Source organism: Lolium rigidum, unplaced genomic scaffold (genome assembly GCF_022539505.1).
Source record: "Lolium rigidum isolate FL_2022 unplaced genomic scaffold, APGP_CSIRO_Lrig_0.1 contig_11229_1, whole genome shotgun sequence".
NCBI classification, from domain to species: domain Eukaryota; kingdom Viridiplantae; phylum Streptophyta; class Magnoliopsida; order Poales; family Poaceae; genus Lolium; species Lolium rigidum.
The window spans coordinates 167223-195105 of NW_025899804.1; the positions used below are offsets into that span (position 1 = coordinate 167223).

Here is a 27883-nt window from a genome sequence, read left to right on the forward strand (position 1 = left end):
ATGATCCAGAAAGACAGAGTGATGTTAGAATTTCTTAACGCATAGGTTCATAAATAATTTTCGATAAATGATGCTTTATTAGTTAAAAAGTTTTTAAGCATTACACCCAACCTATCTGCATAACAAGATGTACACAGCCATTCACATGTCCAAATGGTTCAAAAAAAGTTATCTCTTATATGAAAGATAAAATAAGGTGACGATCCCGGCTAAGCTTCATTTGCCTCAATTTGCCTATTATGATGTCACTCATGTTGGGAAATAAACTCCTTCACCGTGTTCATCAATCGTGTAGATACCTCGGTGAAGAGATCGCGATCCTCCAATCATTGGAGCAGCGACCATGAACGGAGCAAAACCATAACACGGTAAACAATCTGCAAGAGAGAAGAATTTTTGTCATTAACAACCTTGTCATTTCTACATAGCCAAAACGACCATACAACAGCAATCGCACCCACCCTGATAAGCGTTTTATACCTAGCGTCAACCTCATTTAGCCAATTGCCAAAAATATTTCAATGCTTCGAGGTGGATATAAGGTAGAATCTATCTGAATGCTTGACCATATAGACCTAGCAACTCAACAACTGAAGAAAAGGTGTTTTATTGGCTCTTGTTCATGATAGAAAACACATTTCGTGCATCCGTGCTAATTGCGTTTGGCAAGGTTATCCTTAGTAAGAATCACACCCCGACGAAGATACCATGCAAAGATCTTTGTTTTCAAAGGTATTTTCATCTTCCAGGCGGATTTATTATTAACAACCGGTTGACTGGGTATAATTAAAGCCTTGTACATGGAGCTAACCGTGAATTTACCATTCTTGGTGAGATTCCAGTGAAATTCATCGGCCCCCTGAACCAACTGGAGTGAAGCTAACCTCTGTAGAAATTCATTCCATGAAGCTAGTCCGGAGCCAATAAGATCACACCTGAACGTCATAGAGGGTGGAAATGTTTTCATTACCTTCTGCAAGGTATCACTCTTATGGCGAACAATATTATACAAAGCTAGATATTATTCTCGGAGAGGGTTGTACCTAACCATCTATCCTCCCAGAACCTTATCTCTGACCCATTCTTAATGGAGAACGAACTAAACGGGAAAAGTACTTCTTAGTTGCCATAATGCCAGCCCAAAAGTGTGAATCTCCTGGTTTCCATATAACCTGAGATATTGCTTTTGAACTCACATACTTTCTTTGGAATAGTTGCTGCCATCGGCCATCCTCATTTAATAATCTAGATAGCCATTTTCCTAGCAAGGCCCTGTTTTTAACTTTAAGATCATAGACTCCTAGTCTACCTTGATCTTTTGGACTGCAAACAACACTCCATTTGGACAACCGATATTTTTTTCTTCTCATTATCCTCTTGCGGGAAGAATCTTGATCGAAAATAATCCAATATACGTAGTATGTAAGACTTCTTTGCGTAACTGGAAGAAAGAAATCATATACAGTACTTATATCTGTTTATAAATATGCACATATATCCGTTTATTTCTACAAACATATGTATTTTACATATATGAGCACCTACGATAAATTAAGTCTGAAAAATGATGTAGTGAATTTTGAGATTGATGAAATCATCACAAACATCTTGCTATCGACATGAACAACGTTTCTCAATGAAAACTATTCAATCGCCGTGAGACACACTCCCACAAGAATGTCTTCTGCGCTCGACTCGATGCTGTTCAAAAATAACAAGATCACTCGCGTAGACGTTTTAGCCTAATCTACTCTACGATTTAGAAAAAATAATATCTCAAGGTTCAAACGATGCAACTTTTGTCCTTGCAGAGAAAAGAGATGCATGCTGATGTGTCTGAGTACTAGGTTCAACTTTGCATTATTGCCGCGTGTGCAAAAAGTGAATGGTCGGGAAAAGCTAAACACAGGTTCTCCCGCACCAAATCTTCCTTTCCACGTAGCAATGCACTATTACATTAATTTTTTGCAGTAACACATGATCGTACTGTGAGCTCTAGGTCTAGTCAAAAGTATACATTATAAAGGTTTTTTTTTTGCCGGGGGGACATATAAGAAAAACTACTAACATAACAAAATTAACAAAAAACATATGTCATATTATACGTAGTTTGTATCATTGATGTTTATATGTCTTCTTCCACACTTGAACAAATTTACATAGTTGACTCTTGGTAAACCTAGAACACAAGGTAATTAATTAAAGGGAGGGGTAATAGCATCTACATTCATATTTGCCTCTTAACAATTTATTAAAGAAACAAACACGTTGTTATTTATGTCATGGTTAGGTCAGCGCAAACACATGTTACCCCGTTGTGAATTCTACACGACCTCTACAGTGGCTCTGGATGGATCGGGAGATTGGCCGAACGCTTCCGGGTGACTGGTGAACCCCACGAAAGGGGAGTTGTTAACCTCACGATTATTAATATCTGGCCCACACATATGTATTCTTCAGCCTCAGCTCTCTCACCACTTTCTTGTCACCCTCTCTTTGTATGAAAGTTTTAGTAGGCGGTAGCGTACATTATACGAGGGCTAGGACTTGTGTGAAGGATCCAGAGCACAACTGCTAGATGGATTGGGCACACATACATTTGAGGTTATTAATTTTGATTTCATACACATTTGAGGGTTTATTTTGAGATCTTAATTTTCTCAGTTGAGGGCCTCTCATTTTTTACACATATCATCACCCTCTCTCTACCAATCTATTTGGGGATATATCGTCTGGTTGATGTAATGTGTAGTTAAGATTGAGGCGAAGTACTTGTATCTGAAATATTAGTGTTTTTGTGTGCTATATATGAGCTTCCGTGTGTTATGAGTTTTACATTATAATTTTATTTAGTTTAGATTTTATTAATTATCTTGACTGAGTACATAGCATCTATGTGTTGCCACTTTATGGTTAATGGAACACTGAAATACATTTTACCATAAAAGAACCTATATATAATTAATGTTTAGGATTCGAGGGCAAACCCTTATAGGCACCACTAGAACTTTCTAGTTAGGCAAAACTTGGATAGACAATATCTACTCCATAATTTTGAACCTACTTATAACTATGATACATCACAATACATTTTAAAACCTTGATCGCGATTTTTGTTAGAATGTACCTTTTAGAGTTTTCTATGCAAAATGATTCCTCTGGTGTTCCACTTAATGACATGCGGTCTCTCATTTCTAGTTTAACCTATGTGACTCGATTTGGGGAATAATTCATCTAAGATGCGATGTATAAAAATGGAACCAACCCACACAACATTTGATACAAACTAGTATTTTGACTTTAGTGCAAGTATATATGAAATAGAGGCATTGCGATGGTGTAATAGATGACATATTATCTTAATTTGTAACAAATTTTATGTGGTTAATTCTGTTAAGTGTAACTAAGGACGGACACGGAAACATGCCTATGAAACGGGGACGGAAACGGGGACGGAAACATGATGTGCCTATATGGTAACAGTCAATCCCCTTCTATGTTTGAACCGCTGCACGTGGATCGAGTTTTCAACAACACCCAAACCATTAGGCCCTCCACAGCGTGTGCTTTTTTTGGTGTCTGAACTGAGATTGAGGCACCGAGCACCGGTTCCCTACATTGCCCAGGTGGTGCCTGAAAAAAAATTCTGGGAACCGATGCTTCTACGTCCTCTGATGCCCCAACTCTCCGGCTAATAAAATACTAGTATATTTGTACTATCTCGCATACAGATGGGAGAAATTTCTGTGAAGAAAAAACTGTAGAGATTGGCAGTCTATTTGTTTAGCAGATTGCGGATCCGATGCCCAAAATCATGACCCTATGAGCCCGGTGCCTCAAAAAGAATTCTGGGCATCGCTGTTGATGTGGCATCCTTTTTGTGTTTGTGGCATCCACCACACTGTGGAAGGCCTTATACTCCCTTTGTCCAAGATTAGGAGACTAGTCTAGTTTCTTTATAGTCAAATATGTTCATGTTGGCCGTGGAACCCAAGTACCCCACTCCCAACTTCAATCAGAAAAAAATCCCCTCCCGGGTCGCCACGCACGGGCGACTCCGGAGGCGCCTCTCCAAACCCTAGAGGCCGCCGCCGGGTCTTCTTCCTCCGGCCGCTGCCGCCGCCTGTGCCGGCGGTGGCGGCCATGCCCGGCCGTCGAAGATGGAGGGTGAGGGCGGGCGCGCCCCGGCGGGTCCCCTGCGTGCGGAGGCGGGGCGTCATGGGCGGCGCGGGGCATCGAGGGCCTCTGCGACGCAGGGCTGGGGTCCGGGAGGAGTGGCGGCGCGGCGTGGTGGTGGAGTCCGGCGAGGTCTGCAGCGGCGAGGCGTGGTGGTGGAGTCCGGCGAGGTCTGCAGCGGCGTGCGGCGGCGGAGTGGAGAGGCGGCGGCATCTGGAGGCGAGGGAGCGGCCGGTGCCGGAGGCGGGGGCGCAGAGAACCTCGGCCAGGGAGAGCCCTGGGCGAGCAGAGGTCCTCCGCCTCAAGCACGACACTGCATGCGTCGCCCGGCGGCCGGGGCAGAACCCGGAGATCAGGGCCCGATCTGGGCTTCAAGGCCCGATCTGGGTCTGATGGGCTGGGGTGACCTGCACGTGGGCTGGTGCCTGGAGTGGGCGAGACCGCTGCGTGCAGTTTTGCTCGAGCCGGAGGGGAGCGCGGTGGCTACGGAGCCTAGTCGGGCTGGGGGTGGAGAGGAAGGTTGACCGGATCCTCGGCTTTGCGGGGTGTGTCGGAGTGGTCTGCAGTTTTTTGCGACTTCATCGACGAGGCACTGTGGCGGCAGCGGTGCGAGGCTCAAGGGCGGACTGCCCGATGCTCTAGGTGTTTCGGATTTGGTCGATGACTCGGACGAAAGTCATGCCCGGCTTGGGTCGGGCCGGTGGCGACGGCGCCCGTGGGTGTCGTTCCCCTCCTTGGAGGCGTCGCCGTGGAGCGTCGACCTCTCCCTACCCCGATGGAGTTTGGTTGTCTTCGGGCGAAAGCCTTGATCCGGTGCGGATCGGCACGATGGCGGGTCTACGACGTCGTGACTCTGTTGGGGGCAGCGGTGCGAGGCTCAAGGGCGGACTGCCCGATGCTCTAGGTGTTTCGGATTTGGTCGATGACTCGGACGAAAGTCATGCCCGACTTGGGTCGGGCCGGTGGCGACGGCGCCCGTGGGTGTCGTTCCCCTCCTTGGAGGTGTCGCCGTGGAGCGTCGACCTCTCCCTACCCCGATGGAGTTTGGTTGTCTTCGGGCGAAAGCCTTGATCCGGTGCGGATCGGCACGATGGCGGGTCTACGACGTCGTGACTCTGTTGGGGGCTTCGTGCTAGAAGACACGGTGCAGAGGTCCTTGGCGGTTCTATCTGGTGACGCAACGGTCCACGGCAGTTCTTCAAGGCGCTATGCACGCCACTTCTGGCATGTTCTGGAGTACAGCTTCTGGGATTCGTCCAAGTCCCGCCATTGATCTCCTTCGGATGGTGCGTTGACAAGGGAGATCCTTTTGGAGTTGTTCCTTGTCGGAGGTGCTTGGCGACGGTCGAGATGTGGCTTGGTTTTTTTTGCTTAGGACAGGTTCTTTGTGTTGTGGTTGTTTGGTCTGTAGCCGGTGTTGTGTGGGGTTACGCTCGTTGCTTGTAGCGAGTGGTGCCGTTCTTGTACTCAAACCTCTGCCTTCTATAAAGATATGGTACGCCTTTGGCGTACTCTCGAAAAAAAATATGTTCATGTTTGACTAGACAAATATCACTATTTACAACTTCCTATAAATATAATATGAAAACATATTTAGTAATACATCTAGTGATTTAGATTTGATGTGATATGTGTTGATATTTTCCATTGGTAAGTTTATACTTTAAAATCAAGTTGTCAAAATTACCTAGCGCCGCCAGAGTCTACTCCAAAGTCCTGGTAGCATTTCACGGTCTTGAATTATACAAACTATGAATCTAGTGTTTTCTTCTAAACAAAACATACGATTAAATTTCATGCCAAACGAAACACAAATGATATACTCCCTCCGATTCATATTAATTGACTTCAATATGGATGTATCTAGAACTAAAATGTGCCTAGATACATCCATATTAGAGTCAATTAATATGAACCGGAGGGAGTACTTTTCTTTCGTCCATAAAAAATGTTGGAGATTTATGTAAATTTGGATGTATCTATACACTAAATGATGTTTAGATACATCTAAATTTTGGAATTTTTTCGGTAGCTTTTAATAGACATACTAAGTGCTAATACAAATTTAAATTATAAATCCAGCGGTTTTTGTTTTGGTATAAGTTCGTAGCTAGAAGATTTTTTTTTTAAGAAACACGGTAGGGGTAATCTGGCCATCTGGGTGTACTACCTAGCTAGAGCGGCTCGCAGCACCGCCTCGATCCCGCTAAGCGCTAATCACCGCCTCCACCTTTGCGTTGCCTCCCCGACGCGACGCATTAAATGCTCGCCACCCACTCCACCAAAAGCGCGCCTCGTACCCTTCGTCACCCGCCACAACTGCTCGCCGTCCGTCCCTCCCTCTCTGCCGCCGTTAGCTCAACTGTACATCCCTCACTCCGCCGTTCTTCCCCTCCTCCTCCTCTGCCCGGCCGTGCCGTTTGACCTCGCGCCCGTCTCGTCCCTCTCCTCGCTCTGCCCTGCCCTGCCCTGACACGCACTGCACTGCACTGCACTGTGACCTGCGTCCGAGGACGGCGACCTCCACCTCGCCCCACGGCCAGAGTTACTCACCTGTCCCGCGGAAAAAGGTCCTCCCCCGCCCTCGCCCATCCCCTGCTCGATAAAAGTTCGCAATGCCGCACCTCCATGCCCGCCATCGCGCTCCTCCGATTTAACTCCCCTCCATCCATTCCTCCTCGGACATTTTCTCCGGAGATTCCATCTTGCTGGGCCGGCCGGAGCAGCGGCAATCGTTGCCCTTCTCGTGCTCCTCCACCCTGGCCCCTGCTTCCGTCCCGCCAGGAACTTTTCCGGTGGCTTGGAGCCATCTGCCTGTCCCATCCTCCTGCTCCCTGTCCGCCCGCCCCACGCCCTATCATCCATCCCACCCTCGCTGCCTGTCGAAAAGTTTCAATCTTGGAGGTACCCTCTTATTGTTATCTCCCTCTCTCTCACCCCTCCTTTGGCCCTTCCTGCTCAACACTGCCAGAGCGTGGTGGCCGTAATAACAAAAGGCTTCTCGTGCTGTTTGCAGTTCCTGGAGCCACCACGCCGCGCCTGTTGTCAGCCCTCCCTCCCTCTCCACTCCAGTCCCCTCTCGTGGCCGACTGACAGGGAGTGAGGAGCTGCGAGCGAGTAGACGGGCTTGAATTTCCGCCGGAGCCTCGCTCTCAGGTACTCCTACCGCCTACCTAGCGAATTGAATTTCTTTCCATGTAATCATCGTCTCCCTGCTCTCGTCTGATTACCGAGAAAATGCAGGTTCTGGAGGCGCACGCCGGCCCGGTGATTTCTCCAAAGCTTCGGTCTCGGAGAGGTAAACCTGGTCTGCTGCCACCGTAGCCGTGTACTCTCCTCCGCTCTTTTTTTTACTCGCTGGGAACTTACCGGATTTTGGAGCCACCCGGCCAGCCAATTCTGGCCTTGATCTTGTATTTTGTGCCACCTGAGGCTGATGGAACAGCACACAAAAGTCCCGCTTTACTTGGATGGACGCATGCTCTCCCACTAGTCTTCTTCTTCTTCGCCCCGCTCCTTCTCCTACCTCTCTGCTTTCGAGTGGAATTGACGCCGGCTCGGCCATCTTGCAGGCGCCGTACGTTTCAGCGGCATTCTGTGAGCTGCCGTTGTCGAGGGTGAGAAGTTTCGGTGGGGACAAGAATGGAGAGCCGAGGGAGGCGGCCGCGGAGCCCGGAGCGGCAGAGGCCGGCTCCCAGGAAGGTGCCGGTGGTGTACTACCTCACGCGGAGCCGCCACCTCGAGCACCCGCACTTCGTCGAGGTGCCGGCGTCATCCTCCTCCGAGGGGCTCTACCTCAGAGGTCAGTCAGTCGTTTCCAACCAACAGAAACGTCAACACCTCACTGTATATTGTAATCTGCTTGAACACTTGTTTATGGATGATTGATTGAATGATTGGATGCGCAGATGTGATTAATCACCTCAACACGGTGCGCGGCAAGGGAATGGCTGCCATGTACTCCTGGTCTTGCAAGAGGTAAACCAAGATTATCCTCTGTTTTCTTCTGTAGCAAATTTTAGTTCTCTGAATTTTGCTGAGCCTGACAAGATGATGTGCACGTTTTCAGGAGCTACAAGAACGGGTTCGTGTGGCACGACCTCGCCGAGGATGACCTCGTCCTCCCAGCAACCGACGGCGAGTATGTGCTCAAGGGCTCCGAGCTCCTGGACCAACCTTCTTCAGGTAAACAATTTTCCTCCATTTGTCTCTGAACATGGATTGTGAGCTTCAGTGCTAATCAGTGCCGTGGTGTCATCTTTTGCCTGTTTAAATATACAGGTCAGTTTTACCATGGTAGTAATGGCAACCAGAAGCAGCAGAGCAGGCTGAAAGAGAGTACAAGGTTGCCATTGTCAAGGGAGGCTTCCTTTTCCTCCTCCCCTCCTAGTGTGACAGTTCGAGAAGCCAAGCCACGGCGTGCGCCTTCAGTGCCCTCGCCGGACGAGGACGGCTCCCCCTCGCCATGCCGGGGCAACTCCTCGGAGAACATGTCACCAGAGTCTGAGCCTCAAAGGACTGTCATGTCAAGGGCTAGCCCCGTCACTCCGGCAGAATTCAGGGTATACAAGCCCACCGGCTCGATGGATGCCGCAACTCAAACCGATGACCTTGGGAGAAGATCGGCTCGGAAGGTACCTGAGATGCATAAGAAGAGCCTGAGCACTGATCACGACTCGGTGGTTCGTGAAGTTACCGAGTACCGGAACCAGAGCTATCCACGCCGATCAGCAGAGCTCCAGGGCATTTCCAGGGATGTCATGTCCCAGTGTCCTACTCCACTGAGCATAGCTTCCACCCATGGCAAGTCTGAAAGTCTAGAGTCGTTGATACGAGCTGACAATGCCGCGACAAACAGCTTCAGAATTGTTGAAGAGGATGACATTGTTGTGCCGACCTGCCCGAAGCTGAGGCCAGCAAATGTACTGATGCAGCTCATCACTTGTGGTTCACTTTCAGTGAAAGATCATGACAATATTGGACTTGTGGGGGCTTACAAGCCAAGGTTCCCGAACCTGAAGTTCCCCTCGCCGTTAATTTCTCGCTCCATGATGATGGGTGAGCTTGATTACCTATCAGAGAATCCCAGATTCATAGGGACGCGGTTTGAAGATAAGGAGTATTTTAGCGGGAGCATTATTGAGACTAAGACGCAGAGAGACGTTCCCGCTGAGAAGCACTCAGTCCTTAAGCGGTCTTCTTCCTACAACGCAGAAAGGTATAGTTCAGTGTTTGACTGACAAATCGGAATTTTACCTTTTGCGGCTAAATAATAGGGAGTATTTTGTGTTACGAGCTATGGCGCTGTTCACTTATCAGTGTAAATTTCCAGCTAATTCTGCAACGTTTTCTTGTCTCGAAGCCTAGGACGCATTTTGTCATTGTGCTCTTTAGCATGTCAGCTTAGGATTTATTAATTGGATGGTGCATTTTATAAAATCATTCGTATTTAGTAGTAGTGAAATGTTAGCTCAGGAATCAAGCTAAAATTTTGCACTAGTTCATTGAAGAGCATTACCGTTGCACATAATCTAGTATCCATAGAAAGGGGTTGGGTCTAGGCTCAGGCAATTTAGAGATTGAAAGGAACCACGTACCATATAGATTTTATGATTGCATGGACCATTGCTTTCCATCATTTAGTGATGTCCAGACTCTAGAGGAGGCCATTTGCAGTTAGCTTTGTTCCAACGACACTGCACGTTATGTCCTATGTTGCCATCAAGCAGCTGGCGCCTGGCATACGCGTAGCAAACAAAATAACAAAGTACAGGGAATCTACTGAAGAAAACTGAGGTCAGGACATTGCAAAATTAGTAAACAGGCATATAAGAGAGAGTGGAAATGTTACTTGTCCCATTTCACGTTAGTAGTTTTGTTTTGACAGTGCCATACATTTATACTTCCACAAAGTTTGTTAAAAGATAAAGAACATATGTAGATTTTTGCAACCAGGAGTTACTGAAAGCCCGAGGATTTTGGCCCCAAAAGAGCAGCCGCAGCCCTGCTGCTACTCTTTTTTGTCATTACTCCAATTCTACAGTTTTAATCTTGTGCTGGTAGCTTCACTTCTTCATGGCCACAACACGAGCTACTTGTCAGATGTATAGGACTACACTACATGGTTAGCTGGCAAGATTCTTCAGTGCTCAACTGAAAACTTAGCAGATATCCTGTTGCTTCATACTGCTGAACACATGAACAGTTTGTTGCCATCCTAGAGAGTTGTCACTGTAATAGAGGGACCAATCTGTGGCTGCTACTGCAAATGCAGTTCATGTGTAGATCCCGATCCTGACTGGGCCATGTTTTTTGTTTCACCCTGTTAAAATCCAAAAGTGTATATATCGTACGTCTGAATTGAACAGGAAATTCGGCCATTGACTCAATAGTTATGCTTTACCTGTTGCATGCTGTTCAGCAGTATGAGTTTTCAGTTTCCTGCTTCACTATATTCTTAACCATGGACAAACCTGCAGGGGCAGTGACACCCTCTGTGACTGCGCAAGACCTGATGAAGAAGATACTGTATCGCGCTCAAGGTGCCTACCGCTGACGCCAATACTGTCGTCGTTCCTGCACCCGAAGAACGAGGTGCAGAATTCCCCGATCTCAGACTGCCGGAGGAGCTCCTCGGCCGGGCCAGACTCCAGCTTGGCCTCTGGGGACGGCGGAAGCAAGAGGTTCACCGACGCCTCGGTTGCACCGGCAACAGCGAGGATAGACTCCTTCAGGAAGGAGAATAAGGAGAAGCTCGTCAAGATTGAAGAAAGTTAAGTGCTCCAACCTTTTGTCAGTAGACTGGGTATGCACTCGATGCTTTAATTTTTCCCTTGCTACAAATTATGAGGATCCAACGCAATCAATGCTATTATCGGGTCTTGGTATTGAGGCTTTCGCTCTGAATCATACTTGCAGGTTGTCGTCGGGAGCCCGCGTTGTAATCCAGTGTACCATGCCATGTGATGACAGTGACGAATGTTAAATTCTGAAGCCTGACTTGCAGTTGCAGGCTTGGAGCTAATATATCATGGTCGCGTGGTGTAGGGTTTTCTTTAGACAAGTTACTGAAGAAAGTAGAAATGCATTGTATTTCCGACCTAAGAGTTGTAAGTTAGGCCTGCAATCTGCTCGGTGTAATTTCTTTATTTTCCTTTCTTCCATGTCTTTGAAATTTTGTTTTCATCGCCAGTTGTAAGTGCCCATTAGAAGGTATCACTTATGGTTTGTTTATGCTTTCGAAAATCCATGCTCATAAGCGCTTCTGCTCCTCGAAAGAACAAAGACGGTCTTTGGAAGACCCCAAAAGCCCGAACAAAAGGAGTTGTAACGGTTCGGGAGAGAAAAACACAAAGACACTGAATAGAGAAATTAGAGAATATTTCATACACGTTGTACTCCCTCCGTCCCGGTTCACAGGGCTCACATGAATTTGCACCGCGACCAAGAACGCATTTGATTGGACACTAAACCTCTTCTCAGCTCTTATCTCTCTCCAATCAGCTGTACTCCATAATTAATAGGGATACGCATGCACCCCAGCCCCACATAAAAACTGGTTCGGTTTCCACCCCGCATGCATGCAATGGTTGTTTAAAAAGAAGAAAGAGAAGGTAGAGAGTAACTAGAGAGGGTTACTACTTCTAATTAAATGCATGCAGGCCTTAGTGGAAAGGTATTATGGGACAAATGTTTTTTCAGATTAGGCCATGTGAACCGGGACGGAGCGAGTAGGTAGGTTGAAAGATGAAGCTAGTGATATTAATTTGATGTAATAAATGTTACTACTATTTTGTACTTCCTCCCTTCCTATGCTTAAGGCGTAAAAACTTATGCTTATGTGTTAGTCAATCTAAAGAAAGCTAAATGTGGTTCCTCCACTCTTATGTGTATGCATATAAATGTTGCTACTAGCCTACTATTTTGTACTCCCTCTGTTCTTATGTGTATGTGCTAGTGATATTAGTATGAAGTTAGTCAAATTAAAGAACGTACAACCTTAGATTTTTTTTTTAAAGGTACACTTATGCCGAAACGGAGGGAGTACATAACATGTATGTGTTGCCACTTGATTCGTAACGAAACGTTGAAAAATATTTCACCATAAAATAACCAATATACAATTAATGTTAAGGATTGGAGGATAAATCCTTGCAGGCCCCTCTAGATCTTTCTAGTTGCACAAACCTAGGATATATACAATATCTACTCCATAATTGTCAACCTATTTACACCTATGATACATAATATAATACATTAAAAACTTACATCTTTGTATTTGTTAGATGGCGCCACCTTTGTTCATAAATATAAGACGATTTGGGAGTTTAATTTTAAACTCCCAAAACATCCTATATTTAGAAAAGGGGGATTACATTTTAGAGTCTTCTGGCGATCTTTTTATGGCCATTAAAATAGACTAGATACATCTGTACTAGGATTCATCTATGTTCCATAAATTAATCTGTGGAGACATGCGATCTATATTTTTAAGTTCTATAACCTTTGGACCACGATTTAATGAATGATTCTTTGAAGATGCGAACTTTAACCAACCCACACAACATTTGACACAAACTGACATTTTAACTTTCGTGCAAATATATCTCAGGCAAAGGCATTGTAATGGTATAATAGACGACATAATAACATAACAGCTAACAAATTTATGTGATTAATTCTGTTAAGTGTAACTAAGGATGTCAATGGGAACATACCTATCTATAGTACTAGTAAAAGGTGCCTTGCACGTATATAACAGTTGATGGTAATGAGCTCAGATCCAGCACTTGGATGATAGATATTCAATTGACCTGATGTATCACTACTTACACAAGAAGATTCGACTTATCTTAATCTTTTATATGCGCGGCTCCTTTGCAAATAGGCCTCTCCCTCATCCTGCATTAATGTTTTATACTCACGGCTCTTCTGTAAATGCACTTTTCGCTGATCTTGAGTCATTTGCAAATATCTTTCGCGATCACACGATAACGCTTGCATGGAGAAGAACTCATTTTTATAACACTACTTTCTTCCATTGTAGAAAATTTAGTTCTCCTGCGATAACTACTATACATCATCAGAACAAACAACCAAAAATATATCATTGTTTATACGGTGACCAAACTGAGAATAATACTTAGAGATAGTGTTAAACTGAGAATAATACTTAGAGATTGTTATAAACATCTATTATGTCTTTTGTTTCCCTTTTGATGATGATAAAGATGCGGAATCAACATTGAAGACATTTGTAATATCCCAACAGAACTCAGCCTTCCAATTTAGATGACTTTTTTTGCTGGACAATTCTTCGGTTTCATATTTTCAGTTCTAGATACCTGGTAATCTAACATAAAGAAAGAACACGCATAAGCAGTCTTTTAACAAAGAATGGTTTCCGTAACCTTGTCAGTCAGCAGGCGTCATTTTTTTCATTCCTGAGTGTGCAGCTAAATAATAATTATTTTAGTCAATGGCATGTGAACATGCGCTATTAAAGAATCAGATACTACGTTGCTTATTATGTTTTTGAGGAGGCTAGAAAGAAGTGCTATGGACATCATATATTGACTTGGACAAAACTACGAACACTCGGTGTGCAACTACAAAATTGCACTACCACAAAGAACGACCAATGCAATTTTATTTGAGTCAGTTTACCATGCAGCAAAACAAAATCGGCAATCATCAAAAGCCTAAGACACTCACTGATTATCACTACAGAAATGCCGCGCTGTGCCAACGGCCTTCTCATACGTTGACGGCCAAAAGTCGGGGCCGTCGGTGTATGAGCCTCCAGGCCAGCCTGCCAAAGGACCATCGGCGTAGCGATGTCCTTGACATAGGAAACGCTACGCCGATGGCTGCCCTCGGCACATCGCGAGCCATCGACGTAGGCCTGTGCATGCAGCCCACCAAACTTAGGCCGTGACAGCGCTATCACGGCGACAAGGCTACTGCTGACGGCCACCCTCGGCATAGCCTTCTGCTCTTTTTTTTAACCACGCCGACGGCCACCCTCGGTGTAGAGGTTGAAATTTTTAACTTTCAACTGAATGTCAGAAAATGATAAAAAAAACATAAAAAATCCTTCGAGATGTACATGTGTTATGTCATCTTGTTGCAAAAGAATTTAACAAAAATAATTTTTGGTTTTTTCTTTGCAAAATTGCGTCATATATTGGTAAAACGATTTTTCTGGTTACGTACGAAGTTAAAACAATATATAATATATCAAAATAATCATGCAAAGTACGAATTCTTCATGGTTGCACGAGCACGTGCGCCGCAATCTCCGGTTTGCATGCAATGAGTGTGGCTTCGTGGGCTGTTTGAGGTTCTGGCCGGCACTTCCCAAACAAGCATGTGGGCATCCAAACTGTTAGGATTTAATTAATAGGTTAATCAAAAGGGTAATCCTCCCTCATGTAATTTTCTATGTTGGTTGGTTTATCAACAGACACAACCCTTTCTCACACCTCTTCGAACGGATGTGACCCATATTCACGTCCCTTCCCCTTGTATATAAGTTCGAATCATCAATGAAACAGAATAGTTGAATCATTTGTTGTCTCTCTCATTTCCTTCTCGATACTACTTTTAACACGTTATCAGCACGCTCAAACTACTGAGTTTGGCAGAGGTCGTAAAGAAAGACTACATGCGTCCACACAGACATGAGAAGAAAATTGATCGAAACGGATCAATTAGCATGTACACTAGTTTCCGCACCCGTTCAATCTTCCATGCGTAGAGGCGCATACCTCGTCGGAAGATTGTTGTGCGATGGATCAAGCCATCGACATACATGCAGCCGTTGAAGAAGAATCGATCGGCACTTTGCCTATTTGGATTTTGTCTTCTCATGTTCAATCAATAATCTAAGAATTGTTTCATTTGATTAAACGCATGTACAGGAACAATCGGAATAGAATACCTGCCGGTGATGGCTAGGCACAGCGTCCTCGGCGATCACACATATGAAGGTTGCCCTTCGGCACAAAGGGACGCCACCACGAGGAGGACATCAAGAACAAAAGTACATAGACATACATCTGCTACTACTTGCTAAGAGACAGAGAATTGAGGACCTCAACCAACAAAGGTAACCACCGAAGTGCTCTTCGATTTGAGATGTTCTTACCAACTCTTGATGACACCGGACGATGGACAATCTCCTCGGCCTCCACGCGTGTCCTTTCGACCACCTACGCGTGCGTCCATGGCGGCGGCAGTTCGCTCGGTCTTCACGATCGGCCCTCGGCGGCGGCGGCCGGCCACCTCCAGCGTGGATTGCGGCAGCGCCCTCCGGCGTGACCCCCTGCAGCACGACGGCATCGCCCGTTCCCGCAGCCACCCGACGCGGCCGTGCCCGCGGCCTCCCGGCGTGACTCCGGCGATCAGGTCGCCTAAGGCGCTCCCAGCAAGAAGCACGCGGCCGCGGCGGGTTTGGTCTTCACGACTAGCGGCTCTCGACGCGGCGTGGCTTCCCGCAGAGCAGCGACGCCCTCCCGGTGGCGGCCGCTTGGCTGGCGCGGCTTGGAGCTCTCTCCCGGCAACACTCGTTGCAGCAGTATGGGGATTTTCCTCTGGTCTGCAACCTCACGGCCTCACGGGAGAAGGTCAACAAACCTTGGAAAGAAGTCCAAATAACCCCCTATCTATCAGGTTTGGGTCACTAACCCCCCCTAAGTATGAACTGGGTCATTTAACCCCCTCAAGTATCCAAAACCAGGCAAATTACCCCCTCAGCGGGTGATAAGTTGTTTTAGTAGTGGTTTAGGCCACGGTGGACAATGGTTTCAGCCACATAGGCTAGTTGACTTCCCCTTCCTCCCTCATCTTGTTCCCGTCCCCTTCTCCAACGATTCTGGCCGCCTCCTCCTCCGTCCCAACCAAATCCGGCCCCCACTCCTCCTTCCACACCTCCCTAATCAGGTCGTCTTTCCGCTGAGCTGGTTGCGGGTGAGCTCGAGTAGCGCAGTGTGCGGCAGGCCCCAGACAGTGTCGGGCACGTCGCCGTCAAGCACTCAATCCTGTTCTTGGGCAGCTGCACTCGTCAAAGCCTGTTCGCGAACAGCCGCAACTCGAGGAGTGACGCAGCCTTCCATCCCATCATCGCAGCCTTTTTTTTACTACATCTCCTCTTTACCATGTTGCTTCCCCTGTCTAAATCATCTCAAGTAGTTTTACGGGAGGAGTGAAACTTTGACGTATCCTGGTGGAAGGAATTGTACTCCTGTTTTAATAATAGCCATTGTTGCTTCCTCTGTGTAAATCATCTCAGGTAGTTAAAATTTGGCATTTACCTTATAACAATTTTCCCCATTTTGGTTTCTTCCATCATATCCTTTTTGGCTTCCCGAGCTGGCATCCTCTCGACCTCCAGCCTGTCTCCGGTTCTGGGAGAAGGTGAATCATGTCACTTACTGCTGTCTCCGTTAGCATTTCAGAATTTCTACTTCTTGTTATTTCTGCCGTGAATCCCATCTTTGATGCTAGTCTGTGGACTAAAATCTCTGCACCCTCTGTCCTGCCACACCTCATGTTCTTGTTGTAATTTTACTCTTGACCTCTAGCCCGCATGTCACACTGTCATGTAACTGAATCGCCTTGATTGTCATCCTCATTCTCTCGGGCAATTCCAAGGCCGATGTATTTCGTGTTGAGGTTGAGGGACGCGAGGCGCAGGATACGTCAGAGCACGGAGGGGAACGGGCCAACGAGGTTGGCGCTCGCGAGGGAGACCACTGTCATGGCGCCGGCGTCGCAGGAGACGCCCGTCCAGCGGTAGGGCATGGCATCACCGGGGTTCCAGTCCGCGAGCGCGCCGGTCGGGAACGGTGAGTGTGCGCTTGGCGTCGAGGCAGGTAGAGGTCGTCCTGGTTCCAGTCGTGCAACGGCGTCGCCAGCATGCCGGCGTTGACCGCGACGGCGAGCAAGAGGATGCGGAGGAAGGAGCCCATGGATTTGATTGTTCTTTGTGGAAAAAAATGGGATTTGATTGATACGGATGAGGAGGCAACGGAAATGAGGACGTGGGAGGAAGGAGAATAGAAGTCAACTGTCCAGCGTGGCCTAAGGCACTACCAAAACAACCCATCACCGCTACTAAAACAACTTATCACCCGTTGAGGGGGTAATTTGCCTGGTTTTGGATACTTGAGGGGGTTAAATGACCCAGTTTATACTTAGGGGGGGTTAGTGACCTAAACCTTATAGTTAGGGGGGTTATGTAGACTTCTTTCCCTTATGTCCTCATCGTTTTGCTTGAATACCCCTAGATTTGCGGGAATTCACAAAGCATGCTAAAAACAGATCTCCTATGCTAAGTTTGCATATGAAGTCTGAATTTTCTTTTGGGTACTGTGAATTGGTCGTCCAACAATAGTACCGATTTAGTATCCAGCATGAACATGATGATGTATTTTTGGTATTGTTTTCTACAGTACTGTTTTCTGAGTACTATGTATTCGAGAATACATGTGTGATGCAGTATATTTCCATGTGTTTACATGATGAAATTAATTACGTCCATTTATTTGCAATTGAGATTTTCAATTTCTTGCAAATAAGCCTTCGGCTTAATAGGAGCACGAATTGACAAACGCAAAATTCTAGGTGACTTCTTCAAATTGATGTTTGGGGATCATAGGTAGTGTGCGGATCTATTGCATTGCAGATTATCTTTACTACCATGATTGCTTTATCAAGTAATCTCCCGTACACTTTTATTAAGTCATGACATAAGACGCTAGAACTGCGAGTATCTGCTGATTTTATCAGATTATACCGCTAGTGCTACGAGACGGACTCCAAAATTTTCGTGGAGGTTATTAGCAAAGTGTCATACTTAACAATTTGAGGTTCATGCACACTAATGATTTCAAGCCAACGTCATGAATCTTTATTAATTTTGCAAAGTTCATTACAACATAACCATGATGGTTTTTGATTTACCAATTATAAATTAATAATCTCTGGTTCACCCATGTTAGTAAACGATGGTCGAAAAAGAATTTGAGGCATTCACCCTCAATGGCCACAACTACCCTACATGGGCCATGGACATAAAGACCAGCCATGCATCTTGTGAAATAGTGCGTGCAATCCAGACCCGAAGGATCCACCTCTGACTGGAGTCACGCCGCTAACGGAAGAGAAAAGGTATGTTGTCTTCTACAATATAAGACATCATACATCCAGATCATAAGGGTTGTGAAAGGCATGTCAGAGCACACGTTTGAAAAACTAAGCTTTGCGACGAGTGTGGATGCTATACGTATATCACGGAGGAATGCCACACCCCACAACATCTGGTTTTTCTGTATCAACAATCGCTGGAATGCAAATAACCTTAAGGGAAAAGGTTTGAAGCTCACTTCAACCTTCATCCAGACTGCACTAATAGAGATGGTTGTTCGCGAGATGTTCCTCTTCGACATTGCAACACCATGACTCTCTAGCGGTCACGGGACCCTATGGGCACGGAGAACATGATCGTTGAGTATGCCTCAATCGACATGTTTGGAGACTTTAACTAGTCCCATTATCTCCTTAGTGAACGATTAATTCATGTCCATTTTTGTTGTTGTAATAGAACATATATATTGTATTTCACAATATATTTTATCAGCACTCTGGTATGAATAATATTGAATGTCTTCTATATATTTGATAAAGATTTCCACAATGGAAACTCTCTAATTCGATATATAGATTTCTACGGGATTCAATCCAATGGATGAGGAACAAGTATTTTAAAAGGTACCCTCTCTATTGTTTGGATTGTACTACACGTGCATCCAACCCGTAGCACATGTTGCCTATAAATGAATTCCATAGGTCATGATTTGCATGAAGCTAAGTTTCCTTAATAATTAGATATTATGTAGCTCATTTTGAGGTTCTCATATAGTCCCTCGATCAAATGCATTCGAGGTGATATTTATGGCCTCTTCCAACCATAGTGTGGACTAAAATCGAATTATAATCAATTCGAATGGACAATTATGCAAAATTTTGTTCATGTGCCTCTAATAATTATTGCATGGTTTTCGAAGATTGGAGTTCAGCACTTTGTCACATATGTCCAAACACAAAAGGTTTGGTTAAATATCTGAGCAAGAGGATCGGGCTCATTGCACGACCTTTATTAATGAGTTGAAATTTTACCAACTTCACGTTGGAGTCATGCGGCTTTAGACACCCTTGACTAACTAACTGCATATTGCACAACTTCCCCTCTGCAATTGATACATGGAAATCCTCCAACCATTTCCCATCTGCGTAAGTTCGTAATCGCTTCACGTGTGCCGATCTCACCACCGCAACGTACGTCATAGCCCCACAAATTAGGGATCTATGTGGGGTACAGACCTCCGTCGATCACTAAGTACCTTCAACTCCTCATAAGGGATCTGTTCATAGCCTTATACGTTGATTGCAAATATTGAAGGATGAATATTTCCAGGCATTAGGGTGAGATTTCAAGTACCAAATAGAATGTCAGGAAATCATTTGGAACTCCACGTTCCTCACTATATCCACGTATTCAAGAATCTGGACTATACGTCTACGATTCACAAATTTGCAACACTTTGCAAATAACCTGCCAGATTTATTTACTGATTAAAAGGTGATATATAATCCTTTAATCCGGCTAGAAATGCGCCCGAAAGAGTGGAGGTACCAATAAAACCACTCAACTCCCTATTTTTGAAAAGAGGAGGAGTAGTACGGATCTAGCTTCCTAGAAGCAACAAGGTAAAAGGAGGAGAAATCCTCTGAATCAGTAAATGCATATCAACCTAGCGTTGATTAACACCTTATGGGTAGTATACACCCAGTGGAAGGGAAACCTCCACAACCCAGCTTCAGCTTGCACACACTGACTAGGACATCGGAACATCCAGACTCACTCGTATTGGGAAATCACGAAGAGTCACCATGGGTGCTTGGGAGATTTCCTCCAACTATATTGATTCTGGAGAATCATATGACTAAAGCCTACAAATGTCGACAATATTTCTCTTGTATGATTGAAAACATCCTTCATAATGATTCAGATCCAAAGACCATGGCCATAGCAGAGTGTAAACCACTTGCTTGGACTGAAACAATCGAATGGTGCAATCCAAGCAGAATTAGCCTCGCTCCTCCAAATGAACTCCCTATGCGGTTCAATATGTTCTCTTTCATAAATGGATGAGATAACAAGGTGGTGAGAAGGCAAGGCTTGTAGCACAAGGTCGGATTTACGCAGAGATCCGAGACCTAATCTCCAGACGCGAGTGGAATCCTTTTTCCGATACATTATACCATTGGCAGTACAAAATCATCTATCTATGCAGTTGATAGATGTAGTGACTACATATCAACGTGGATCACTAGATTTGGACATGCACGGTTCCCGATGGAATCTCAATCCAAATCGAAATGCAAATGCAGCATGTATTGTGTAAAATCTTTAAGTCGGAATATGACTTAGGCCCCCTTTGTTTGGGCTTTGGATTCTGAGATTCTGCTGTCAATCCTGATTCCTGATAATCAGCTGTGATTCTTGATTCCTGAGAATCAGAAGCAGTCTGTTTGTTTACCCTGCTGTGGGATCTGGGAATCAGAATCTGTCTGTTTGTTTACTTTGTTGTTTGGATAGCTTTACGGACCGTAGTTAATATAAAATGTATGTTATGGCTTCATTTGTGCGTGCTTTACTTATTGCTTCTGTCGGGGTTTCATCGAAATAACAAGTGTGTATACAAATATTTAAGAAACTATAACCATCATCCAAAATGCACGTTCAATTACAAACCATCATCCAAAACGTACATCAACCATCACCCGAAAGCAGTGCGTAAAACTAAACTTCATCTGTAGCTGTCAATAATTCATCAGCTATTCTCTCCCTAGTTACTTTCATGAGAGCATCATCACCATGCACAATGTTAGATACCCGACCAGTAGCTTCCGCATCCCATATCGCTCCCTGGTTACTTTCTCAATCACACAAAGTTTGCAGAAAATTGCAGCAGCTTCCGCATCCCATATCGCTTTCTCTTTTGCCATCTAAATATGCATACGATTAAATTAAATTTACACAAACGAGAATCTGCAATGAACAATATAGCAGTAGTATTCAAAGTTTCTAACGGCACTCATATTACTCTCTAAACAAACATTGCAGTACTATATTAAGAGCACTTCATATCTAACAGCAAATAAACAAACAAGAGTAGAGGGTTAAAAAAACAAACTACAGTACATGTACGTACCTTCACAGGACGCACCGGATGGAGCTGGGCGTGGTGAAGCGGGGATTGCTGAGCGTGGCCAGATGGAGGGGCCTGCTGGAGCGTGGCCGGATCGAGGGGCTTGCTGGGCGTGGCCGGATGGACGGGCTTGCTGGGCACGGCCGGGAGGAGTGGGTCGGCGGCAGGGAGCAGCCGGCGGCGAGCGGGCGCGTGGTCGGCGGCCGGACGCGCTGGTCAGCGGCCGGGAGGAGCGGGCGGCGGCCGGGCTCGAGGCTGCGGCCGGCCGAGCAGGGCTGCGTGCGGGCGCGAGCCAGCGGCAGCGGCCTCTCGAGCGGGGACGGAAAATCGTGAGGGTCAGGGATCGAGCGAGGGCGGACGTGAAGAAAACGTTTCAGCCCACAAAAAACTCGGGAATCACCTATTTCCTCAATTCTCAGATTGTAGCTCTCTCTGTGTATTTTTTAGAATCAATTCTGGACAATCTGGATATTATGGAAGCTTGTTTGTTTCAGATTCTAATTTCACAGTAGCTAGAATCCAAGAATCAAAAATTTAAGCCCAAACAAAGGGGTACTTATTGTTGTTGGCATATTTTGGTACAACCGACAAAGTGAGTTCCTTATACACAAGGATTACTCCTACAATGATGATTACCCATGTGTGTTTGTCATACACAAGGATTGCTCTTGCAATGACGAAGCGCGTGATCATCTAAAAGACGGAATTTGAGATGAAGGATTTGGTGAAACCCAAATAGTGCTTTGATATTACAAGTTGAGATACTTCACTCAAGTATTATGGTACACCAAGTTGCCTATACTATAAATATTGGATAAACTTAAAATGGACAAGTCATATCCAGCTCCCATGCCGGTTGTTCGATCTCTAGACGTAGAGAAAGGTTCACTCAAACCACGGGATGATGTAGAACGGATGTTGGGATCTGAAGTTCCATATCTCAGTGCCATTGCACCCACCAACACAATTGGTTGGGAATCAAGAATATATTTCGATATCTCCAAGGCACCACACATTACTTGACCTATTCTTGTAATTTCAGAGAAATCTGAACTCCAATATCATCAGGATACACTGATGATTGCTGAATGATCCCCACAATGTGTACCTACATGGTAGAAGTGTTACTCCATTGATGTCTTCAAAACAGACTCCAGTGACTACGCCTACCAATCATTCTAAAATACAAAGCCGCGTTAACACGTGTAGCTTTACGGAATGATAAACCACATAAATAAGTCATGTGGTATTGGTTCATTTTAATCATCAACCATTATTTACACAAATAATGTCGCTTGTGTTTCGTGGATGCAAACATGATACATCAAGAGCAATATCATAAAGCATATTGCCCCTAAATTGTTTTATCTCCATGAACTCCGGAAGAGTTGGGGGAATAAATATCTTGCAAGTCAAATAATGCGATAATCTCGTTGGTTTGTTCACGAAGTCTCTACCAACTTCAGCATTCCATAAGTATTTTATGGAATTGATATGTGACGGCTTCCAAATTTGCAAGAATCGGGGGGAGTATCTTCCTGAATCAATCATGTTCAAAACATCATATTACATTCTTTTCCCTTTATGAGTTTACTATACAGGTTCTCATCAAGGTTTTTAATGAGGTAATATCAACACAGGATGATATGTCATATTTTCTGTTTTCTCCATCGGGGTTTTTAGGAAAATATATTCGACATATTTTGTTCTCTAAACTCTATGGATTTTCCCCCTCTTACAAGGTTTTTCTCATATTGAGTTAACAAAGAGACAATGCCAATTATATGCTGTGTCATTTTCTCCTTATTTTCCCACTGGGTTTTGAAGGAGTTTTAACAGCATATCCAACCATTATATGTTGCACCATTTTCTCCTTATTTTTCTCAATGGATTTTTAAGGAGTTTTAGCAACATATCATACACACTGCTCTCCTCATATTTTTTCCACAGGGTTTTTAGAGGAGATGATTCCAAAGATGAATCTAGAGATGACCAAGGATAAGGACAAGGAAGGATTAGGGGGAGTGTTAGGATTTAATTAATAGGTTAATTAAAGGGGTAATCCTCCCTCATGCAATTCTCTATGTTGGTTGGTTTGTCAACAGACACAACCCTTTCTCACACCTCTTCGAACGGACGTGACCCATATTCACGTCCCTTCCCCTTGTATATAAGTTGTGAATCATCAATGAAACATAATAGTTGAATCATTTGTTGTCTCTCTCATTTGCTTCTCGATACTACTTTTAACACAAACATTGGAATTTTGCACCGCAGGACCTGGTTGGGGTTGTTGCGGGCTACCAAATATGCAATAAACAATTTCAAGCGCAAAGACTATTAGACCAAATATGCCATACTAAGTGAATAAAATCGGATACATAGAGAGATAAGAGCATCTCCACCGACGCTCCTGATAGAGCTTCGAATAGCACTATTGAGATTCTAGTAAAAGAAAACATCTGCACCAGCGCTCCCAAAAAAGCGCCGGCATGTTTTGGAGTCCCATAAAAATGTCAGCACTCCCGAAAAGATTCCTATGTTAAGGGCTTCGATTGAGAGCGCCGGAACCAAATTTCTGCTCAAAAGATGCTAGCCGGCCATCGTATGAGGGGCGCCGGTGTGGGAACAACATCCCCAAATAGAGGATATTGTGTCGGCGCCCCATACAGTAGTGTTGGCGCCCATGCCGACGCCTATTCGGGGGGCACCAGTGGAGATGCTCTAGGCACAAAAAGACAGATTCTCTAGATGTTTATTTTCTCGTGAGGAAGATAATCACCATTGGAGGATTCGGGAACCATTAGAATAAGAATATGGAAATGCAAAAAAAAAAAAAAAGGCCAGCCCAATAGTAGACAACCTCCACTCCTCCAGGGAAGGGAAAGGGAGCGAAATGGGTTCATGGTCCGCAGCCCGCTAACTCGAAAATTAGGCTGGCGCATCCAACTAACCCTATACGCCGCAGTATGTATCGCGCCGCCAGTCCCACTCCTTCGAATAACAAAACTCTCCAATGGCTCGGAAGGATCTCTTCCGTCGCTGGCAGCGCGCGGCCCGCGACAAGGAGGACCGCCTCAGCGAGCTCCCGGACGATCTGCTGCTCCTTATCCTGCGCCGTCTCGACAGCCGCACCGCACACGGGACGGTGGCGCTCTCCAGGCGCTGGACGCACCTCCCACAGGAGCTCACCGTGCTGGATCTCAGAGTAGCTGATGCACTGCCAGAGCGCTACCGCCGATGCATCCTCCTCCGCCGCGAAGCCAGGAAATCGCCGCGGCTATTCTGTCAAGCCAGCAAGCTAACGGATATCGCCGGGCGGTACCAGCGGCGCGCCACGCGCTCGATGGTCGCCTCGGTCAGGAGCCTCCTCTTGGCCAGCAGCCGGCGTAACGTGGATAGGCTGTCGCTCGAGTTCTTCTCCGACATCACGTCGGCCTGCGTCGTCAACAGCCTCGTAGTGGAAGCGCTGGATTCGTGGGGCGTCAAGGATCTCGTGGTCGTTGCCACGCCGACAGAGCATATCATGCATCCGCACCCGCCGGTGTACAGCTTCCCCCAAGGCTGTATCAGCAAAAAGCCGGGCGAGTCTCGCCTCCAAAGCCTCATGCTCGCGAAGTGCTTGCCGCCGCCACTCGAGGGGTTCGCCGCGCTCACCGTGCTCGTCTTGCAAGACTTGCCCAAATCAACGCCCGATTCCGTCTACCAGAGGCTGATCGCCACGTGCCCGCAGCTGCAAATTCTGCACATCATCTCCTGCCTGTACAAAAGTAGAGCCTTTTCACTGATACTCAATGCACCCATGTCACAAATTAGGGAGCTTGTCGTGGACAGCCCCTTCATGGTATTCGAGCTCCGCTCTCTCCCCAAGCTCCGGAGCCTTGCCGTCTTGCACGCCAGCCTTCTGTCGACCTCCGGCGCCTTCCCTTGCCTTGAACACGCGAGCTACGTCTTCTCTGTTCAGCAACCTGAAGGCTCTCTCCATTATCACTTGAAGCTGGAAAACATCACTACCATACTCATGCTCTTCTTTGAAGCCGCCGTCAGCATGACGGACCTAGCGCTGCGGTTTGCTGGGCCAGGCATGTGGATCGCCCTGAAGAATCCCGTCTGTACGATGTCCAATGTCAGGAGGCTGCTGCTTGCGGACGTGCCTTCCTGTTGGGATGTCGTCTCGGGCTCAGGGCCGCACCTCCTCATCGATGCGGCACCATTGCTTGAGAGCATCCATCATCCATGTCCATATTCCCAAACCCGAAGTGGAGCCGGACCAGGAGATACCGTGGCTGCAGCCCTCAACTGCGCGCCGCCACCGCCATCTCAAGGAGCTGGTGGTCGCTGGCTTTCAGAGAACAGAGAGGCATCTTCACCTTGTAAGGTACGCCGTGGAAGTATCCACGGCGCTGAGCCGTGTTGCGCTGTTCAAGCGTGGACATGTCAAGGAGAAGGGGCCTTGTGGCTGGGAGATGGTAACTCCGCAAAGCAAGTGGAGCAACGAGGAGAAACTCGCCGTTCTGGATAGAATTTGCTGTCCCACGGCCCAAATTGAAGTGGTGCTAGGTTGAATTCAATTTCTGTGGTGCCGCTTCTAGTCTTAGTTTATATCTTTTTGGTAACGTTGATCGATTTTCCCTCTGGTTTCTAGATTTTAGTAAGGAATGAAACCAGAGAGCCTGATCCTAGCTGAGGAAGGAGTGCTTTCCGCTACCTAGCGACCACGGTTTAGTGCTCATAGCTTCCCTATGAGAATATACCTTGGGTGCTCGCCCATGGGTCTCGTTTTTTTTTTTAATTCAATTTCTGTGGTGCCGCTTCTAGGCTTAGTTTATATCTATTTGGTAACGTTGATCGATTTTCCCCTGGTTTCTAGATTTTAGTAAGGAATGAAACCAGAGAACCTCAACTTTGTAAAGCGAGACTTAGCTTTATCTTTTCAGGCTTATCTCCATGGCGGGGGAAAAAACTTGCTAGCGCACGCTGTGAAGCCTTGGTTTCGCTGAACGGTTTCTTCATGGACTCAGCCCAGCTATGGTTCTTACTGCTACCTCGGTTTCTTCGTTCTGCAACGGTTTGTGGAAAATGCTTCTCGTTTCCTTCAATTTTATTCCTTCTAATAATGAGCGATGAGACAGCAAACAAACTTTCCGTACACATACTTAAAGTTTCGCTTAAGAGAAAAATGTACATGAAGTTCCTTTTGGTAAGTTTTGCTTTTATGTTTTTCATTTAACCTTTTTTTTCTCTTTCTGCTGCTTTTATTAATTTTTATGGTTCTTTATTTTGTTAATATATTTTCTTATTGTTCTATTTCAAAATCAGGCATTTGAATTTTATGTTATGGTTTTAAAAGTTATGTTCTATTTTTGGTCAAAAAGTTTTACTTTTTTGTAGTCGTGTTTCCTTTCGTATGTGGAGCTAAGTGGTTGTTTGCTTTTTACGCCAATATGCCTTATTTCAATTAATTCAAATTTGTGTTTGTCCGTAATATATAGTTTCTGTTTCCCAGGTGCTAATTTTTGTTCAACTACACTAGTAATTTTATTCTATTTGATCTATATATTTATTGTTTGGGTTCTACTTATCATTACCTTTCCAACAAGATTGGTTTCAACTTAATTAGAGTTCAGAAACTTTGTGAAAATTTAGTTCTTTGGAGAAAACTGCACTTTGAGGGATTATTTGCGAAACCGCGTGGAAATCAGCGATGCTGGGCTCATCGTAAGAATCAGTCAGCAGCCGTTAGAATTTTCGGGTATATGCCGAATGGCTATATAGAGAACGATTCTGGCGGGTGCCAAACTAGTTTCGAATCGCCGGATTCAAACCGGCGAGCGGCTCTAAGTCGGTCCAGCCTTGTGTGCTGTTAGCCAATCTGGCGAGTGTTCTGGTTCGCCGATTTGAACACCCCACCATCTGACGGGAGGGTAAGGAACGCCTACCGCCCGTTTGGGTCACATAAAATTTCTCCCAAACAACTAGTTTTTTTTCCCTGGACTATAAATACCTCTTCTTCATACTCCATTATTAAACCTTGAAAAGTTTGCTTCCTCTTCCTCCCCTCCTATGTTCTTGCATCTTCTTGAGGGATATGGCAGAGGGGATCTAGATCAACAATCTTCACCAATCAATTCATCTTCTAAGTGAGGAGAACTCTTGAGATCTAGATCCTGGAGCCATTCATTGATTTTCTCCTTTGTTTGTTCTCTCTTATTCCTCCATAACACTTGTTGCTTTGGTGAGATTTGACTGTGAAGGATTTGAACACCTTTGTTGTTCTTACTTTGCATCCATTGCATAATGTTGAGCTCTCCATTATGATTAGTTCGAGTGAGAGACCGTCAGTTTGTTAGTCCTGGAGGGTGATCTCCTAGTTGGCTTGTCGGTTGGTACTCCGGTGACCTCTTCGTGAAAGATTGTAAAGATGTTCGGGA

At 45.5% G+C, this 27883-nt stretch overlaps 1 protein-coding gene, 1 long non-coding RNA gene and 1 pseudogene across 2 annotated transcripts; 2 read left to right on the forward strand and 1 right to left on the reverse strand.

The window, feature by feature from the left end:
• Positions 1-7889: 7889 nt before the first annotated feature.
• On the forward strand, positions 7890-10752 carry LOC124680270 (protein SOSEKI 3-like; the record flags this gene model as incomplete). Its single annotated transcript, XM_047215348.1, has 5 exons — positions 7890-7978; positions 8085-8154; positions 8246-8361; positions 8458-9394; positions 10656-10752. Coding segments are annotated over exons 2-5 (1182 nt in total), but the record flags the coding sequence as incomplete, so codon positions are not given.
• A 10196-nt stretch (positions 10753-20948) lies between these two features.
• LOC124680265 lies at positions 20949-21572 on the reverse strand. The gene is made up of 2 exons (XR_006995466.1): positions 21456-21572; positions 20949-21249 (listed from the first exon to the last, which is right to left on the reverse strand). It is a non-coding gene; the product is annotated as an uncharacterized LOC124680265 (long non-coding RNA).
• A 2896-nt stretch (positions 21573-24468) lies between these two features.
• LOC124680266 lies at positions 24469-26017 on the forward strand (annotated as a pseudogene).
• Positions 26018-27883: the final 1866 nt, after the last annotated feature.